This window comes from Odontomachus brunneus, unplaced genomic scaffold (assembly GCF_010583005.1).
Source record: "Odontomachus brunneus isolate Ranch 3 - 2012 unplaced genomic scaffold, Obru_v1 Obru_scaffold_008, whole genome shotgun sequence".
Taxonomy (NCBI): Eukaryota; Metazoa; Arthropoda; class Insecta; order Hymenoptera; family Formicidae; genus Odontomachus; species Odontomachus brunneus.
In genome coordinates this window covers 2,070,732-2,077,062 of record NW_022639458.1, presented here as the reverse complement: position 1 = coordinate 2,077,062, position 6,331 = coordinate 2,070,732, and the positions used below count along the sequence as shown (strand labels likewise).

General features: G+C 38.4%; 1 protein-coding gene across 1 annotated transcript in view; it reads right to left on the bottom strand.

The window, feature by feature from the left end:
• Positions 1–4,278: 4,278 nt before the first annotated feature.
• LOC116854121 (probable ascorbate-specific transmembrane electron transporter 1) overlaps positions 4,279–6,331 on the bottom strand; it is a 17,413-nt gene continuing 15,360 nt past the window's right edge. The window contains exon 3 of the mRNA XM_032835720.1: positions 4,279–5,771. Coding sequence (XP_032691611.1) covers positions 5,208–5,771 — 564 coding nt within the window. The 3' untranslated portion in view covers positions 4,279–5,207. The remainder of the gene's footprint in view (positions 5,772–6,331) is intronic.

The window sequence follows — 6,331 nt, the reverse complement described above, 5'->3', positions numbered from 1 at the left end:
TTAAAACAAGTCCGTTGAACCGCACGTTTAACGATTTGTTTGTGCATCACGTCAAAACGTACAATATATTGTGACCAGTATCAGCAATAACAACTGTAATAATTTGGACATTTAGTAAACATGTATTATTTACATAATATGTATTCTCTTTCGCTACGAAGAAAAAAAATATCGTGTATATGTTGGGGACATAATCATAATAATAAAAAAATAATATAATTTAACGCAAAACGTGAAAAAAATATGTCCATAATTCTTCGTATAATGACGTAATTTGTAAAAATACTGCATAAATAACATGTTTTGGACAAACGCAAAATTATATGAAAAACGACCACTACGTGATTATGTGTTCTCTGTAAATTTGCTACGCGGCATAGACTGTCATATAAAAGTACACTGTGGCGAATAAATATAGATGATATATGGAAAAATGGTGGGAAAGATTTTAGAGAGCACGAAATTCAGTACGATGATTAATTCGATAAAGCGACGCATACTTGCGCAGTGTTAATTAACGATAAACTATATTATGGAAGCTTGTCGGTTATTGCGACTGAAACATTTTAAGTTTTAACACAAATAATATATAATGTGATTTTCCTGATGACATAACAGCACATTTATTGCATGCACAATTTACTCTACTGCTCGCTTGATCGTATATAAAAATCATATTTCACGCCCACGCTTCATGACTTTCTGATGAGATACATAAAACAATAAAAAAATCCATGAAACATTACATATCGTAGAGAATTTATTAAAAAATGTTACATAAATTATAGGACTTTGTCCTATACTGAAAAAAATGGTTGAGTTAATGAAACTGCGCTTTTACGAATTTTGTTAGTTTTTTAATTTATAATTTATTGTTTCTACTAATATAATATTTGTATCGTCAGAGTTAGTTGAAATCATTAATTTCTATTTGATCATTGGAGTCAAAACCGTAATCAGGAAGAGAAATGAGTGACACGGTATAATTGTAAGTATTTGGATAGTAAATTACGGAGAGAAGAGAATGCACAAGATGAAGTAATAAAAGCTGTCAGTAATGTGAAAAAAGCGATGTCAAGTTCCTTAAGATTATTCTAAGCAACATTATTTTTATTAAAACGAAAAGATTTTTGAATCAAAAAGATTGAGAAAAATATTTATTTTTAGTAAAATGAAAAAAATAGGCGAAAAAATTTCTTCTTTGAACCAAACAATAAATTATTTGAATCAAAAAATAAAATTATTTGAAAAGCCAAACAATCGTACTCATTGATTGAAACGTTTCTGTAAAGCATTCTAATGATCAAATTTGTTTAGAGATTGCAATGAGATTCATTATATTAAATTCATTATAAAAGAAAAAAACTATTTCTCTGTATATTAGGATGAAGTAATACTTTAATGCTTTCTCTCGAAAACTGACGCGTATGTTGGACTTGGACCTGTTTTCTCCACTCAGGGAGGACACTCGCGCGGAATTGTCGCGGGATAAAATATCACCGCAAGCAATTTGCATAAAGTGAGGAATGACGCCTTGAAATTCTCGCTGTAAAACGGCGAGAATTTTAATTTCCCCGCCGTTGCCGCCGCCGCCGTCGCCGTCGTCGTCGCCGGCGCTACCGCCGCTCTGCACGCGTAACTTTCGAGTGCCGGGAATTTTAAAACGTCACTTATTACGGCCGTCTGGTGGGGGGATTTAATAACACAAAATCCCGGAGAAGAACAGTCATTCTTTCAATAAGAAAACCGGACAGACGGACAGAGCGACGGGCGGCACTCACGTTGGGGGAGAGTGGACAGACATAGCGCGTCGAATTAATCCGTAATGAATGATTCATGAGGTCTCGATCTGCGACCTGGCATTCGTCCCGTCGCGATAAAAATGGGACGGAGCTCGCCGAGACGGGTCGAAGATTGCCGAGAGGATGAGATAGTGTCAGAACGAGAGGGAAGGGAGGAGAAGTGGAGAGATAGGCGAGCGTGTTACCAATTAACGCGATCGTTGACACACTTTCGCGTTTTCTACGGACGACGCAAGCAAATAATCGCAATAATCGGGATAAGCGTATCGCGGATAAGCGCGGCTGGTGTGAACGGTCAAGTATCCGGCCCCGCGCAGCGGGGGGCGGGTCACATCGTATTCGCGATACGCGCAGCGGCGATGGCAGTTATTATCGCGCGCAAATAAATATCGGCGTTCTTCTTGCGCTCGTTATCATGCGCGTATAAATATCACTCGAGTCCCGCGCACTCCCGGCATTATCGCGCACGTTTTGCGTTACACGCCTGCGTTAATTACCTTATGGATCGCGGAATCACCCGCGCTGCGTTGTATTGCGCTCCGCCTCGCCGGAACAGCGTCCGTAGTTCTGCGATGCCGTTACCACGACGATACCTCAAACCAACGAGCGCGCCACACATACACACACGTCCAACGTGTCGATTATACGGATGATTGATTTTAATGCAACGAAGGTGTAGAAATATCGAGTAAAATAGACGATCGTAACCACATCGGTGTAACGAATCAGCATTCATCGGGCGTTGCGCAATGCGATCGATCTGAAGCTGGGGATTTAAGCTGCATTATTACAATTGGCGCAATTCAGATTTTATCAGATTTCAATTACACTCTCATTTACACCGAGAAAGAAAGAACGTATTTGTGATTATAAACATACAGGAAAATAAGAAAAATAATAATAATAATAATTATTACGATTATGGTCAAGAAAGAATCATTTTTTATTAAATTCTACTATAATCTTGATAATGATAACTTTATGCGCATGCTACCATCTATCATTTTACTACAAAATATATGTGGTTGAGACTAGAAATAACTATTATTTTAGTTAGATCAACTATTCTTCTCTCTCAGTGTGCCTGCCTCTCTGCCCGTGGCATCGTGTGAAAAATATCTAAAAGTTGCTGTCCTCACAAAAGTAACAGGTAAACTAATGGAGAGATCCAAACGAAAACATTCCTCTTCTCTAGATTTCCGTGAGGTTTCACGCTTTTCACGATCGTGTGTTGTCCCCCACGGTGAACACTTTGGAAGCTGTTCCTGGCTCGGAGCGATCGATCCGATTAACCAAAGCATCGAGATACGCGGCATCAAATGCAACCGAATGCACCGTGTAGGAAATGGGAAGCAGACTGCAGTTTGGTGGCGGGGAGAAATTACGACTTTCGAAATTTCAGACTGTGCCGCGCTTTTGCGTCTAATTAAACTTTGACTTCTCGTTTATACGCCGTCAGGAGCTAAAGTGGCGCGCTGCTGCAACCGAATGCTTGTGCGCGGAACACTTCGCAATTCGATTTCGTAATAACATTATCTCTGCTGCCAAAGGGCGGACTTCTCTTCGCGAGATATTTCACGTGCGAGAACACGCAGTGCAGAGAGAAGAGTTCTTTCGGCTTTGGCTCTGGCTATTTTTTCAGAATAATGCGCACGCCCGCAGCAAACGAAATATTAATTATTGTGTCAGTCGGATGTAATGAAAGCAAATTTAGTTGAACGGCAGACGAGAATAATTCGACATTGGTCGACTACGTGCAATTTAAGTACTAATAACAATGCTAATTTAAATCGTTTCCAGTTAAATCATTTTGAATGCAAACCTAACATTTTCACTAAATTAATGTCTAACGAATCAACTTCGAAGTTTGCATAAAAAACCATACAATAGACAGCAATTGATATCTACCTCTCTGTTTCGGAGAAATTTTAATAAAAACATTAATTTTACAATTCACTCATCATAATGTCATTGATATATATCGCATTCAACATAATGAATTATATCGTAGATATTTATCGCATTCAACATAATGAATTATATCGTAGATATTTATCGCATTCAACATAATGAATTATATCGTAGATATTTATCGCATTCAACATAATGAATTATATCGTAGATATTTATCGCATTCAACATAATGAATTATATCGTAGATATTTATCGCATTCAACATAATGAATTATATCGTAGATATTTATCGCATTCAACATAATGAATTATATCGTAGATATTTATCGCATTCAACATAATGAATTATATCGTAGATATTTATCGCATTCAACATAATGAATTATATCGTAGATATTTATCGCATTCAACATAATGAATTATATCGTAGATATTTATCGCATTCAACATAATGAATTATATCGTAGATATTTATCGCATTCAACATAATGAATTATATCGTAGATATTTATCGCATTCAACATAATGAATTATATCGTAGATATTTATCGCATTCAACATAATGAATTATATCGTAGATATTTATCGCATTCAACATAATGAATTATATCGTAGATATTTATCGCATTCAACATAATGAATTATATCGTAGATATTTATCGCATTCAACATAATGAATTATATCGTAGATATTTATCGCATGTCTTGCATAAAAGATTCCTCCCTCCCCTGTCATCCTACGCGTGATTTGCTCCACCTTTATCAATGAAACGACGTTATAACGATTTTTTATATAAAAAGAGTTCTTTTTATTTCTAAATAATGACACGTCACATATAGAAAATCATTTGATCGAGGTATTTTGTTCGTGATCAACACTCTCACGGCGCCGAAATACTCCGATATCAGGTAATCGCTTCGCATCCGTATACACTATCTTTTTCCTTCTCTCATTTTTCGCATCAACGTCGCCGTAAACTTCTGTTGCAATCGTTATACAGTGGAAATATTAGCAAGCTTAATGTCGTTTTCATGCATAATTTCTTTTTCTATCTTTTTTTCTTTTTATACGTGTCGAATGTCCTTTTCGAGCACGTATGTAACTCCCATTAATTTAAATGCAAGCACATATTCGTCCGTAAAGAGAAATGCATTCAATTTTATTATCTTGTACCTGGAATTTTTTTTCATCAGAAGCTCAGATCTTCCCCGGTAATATGTTTCATGTTTTTCTCATGTATAAAATCTTCTGTTGCCATATTTCTAGATTTAACTTGATTCTTCTACTAATAAATATTAATTCGTATAATGCGCTGCTTCACATACTTAACATTCTAACTAACACATCGAGCATTACATACGCACGCACGCACACACATACATGTATCCTATCGGAATGTCTGATAAGACGGAAACCTCCGTTAAAGTTATTACGTACTAATTATTTACATTATCCTTGCGATGATAGGAAAGAATAAAATAACGTGCGATTTACAATTTGCTGAACGAGGAACTCGGCGACCCGCCGTCCGTGTATGAAATGGCAGGGCAAATTGATCTTACGAGAACGAAGGTCTGGCTGGTGAGAGAAAAAAGCGCGCCCCTCAGGGACAATAGTGTGATCACCGCGGTAAGAACGAGCAGGGCCATGTCGATGTTCTCCACGTGCGTCACGCTGTACACCCATTTGTAACTGTAGCCGTAGCACTGCGCGAGCATACCGAGAACGAAGCAGACGATGCCCAGAAAATTGTGCACGAGCTTGATAACCACCGGGCGCACGAATTTGCGAAGTTTCACCGCGATCATCACCGGATATCCGAAGATCGCCAACACGCACATGATCACGAACGAACTGAAGCCGAGGATGCCGTGGGTCGAGAGGAAGTGCGCGCTCTTGGCGTTGTACATAATACCCACGCCGATCACGTTGCAAATCAGCCCGAGGACCTGCAGAATCCAATGGATATTCTTGTTGGCTTGGCGCGAGAAGGCGCTTGTCAAGATGTTTTCACCTGCGAGCACGAGGGTGGCTTCCGACATCAGCAGGACGTACTGAAGAGAGGACAAGATCGATTCGTGAGCGAACTGTGGAAGTTCGAGGTCGTTTGGCTAAGTCGTTACAAGTTCTTTGGCCATCTTATCTGCCCTAAACTCCCCCTCCGACGGGGACGAAGCGCAATCGTCGCTCGATATGGACATTACGCGGACGCGGTTCGAATATCGCGCGATTTGAGGATTCTTCACATAGTCCACGATTTCATATTGTCACAATAAACAATTCAATTATTGTCACAATAAACAATTCAATTACATTCGGCGTTATCTCTCTTTTTGGAAATGCTCCCGCCTGAGACATATATGGACTTGCCACACAACACGTAATAGCAAATATTAGGACCTTAACTTAGTTTCCGCCCAAAAAATACTGAGAAAAAGCATTTATTGTAAAAAATTTATTTAAATTATTTCAATGAAAGTATTTTCCATCACTTTCTACAACTTTTTGCCATCTTTCTGGCAACTGGGCGATACCATCTCGATAAAACGATGTTTGTTTCGAAGCAATCCATTCGTCCACCCATTCTCGCACTTCTTCAACATTTCGGAAGCGT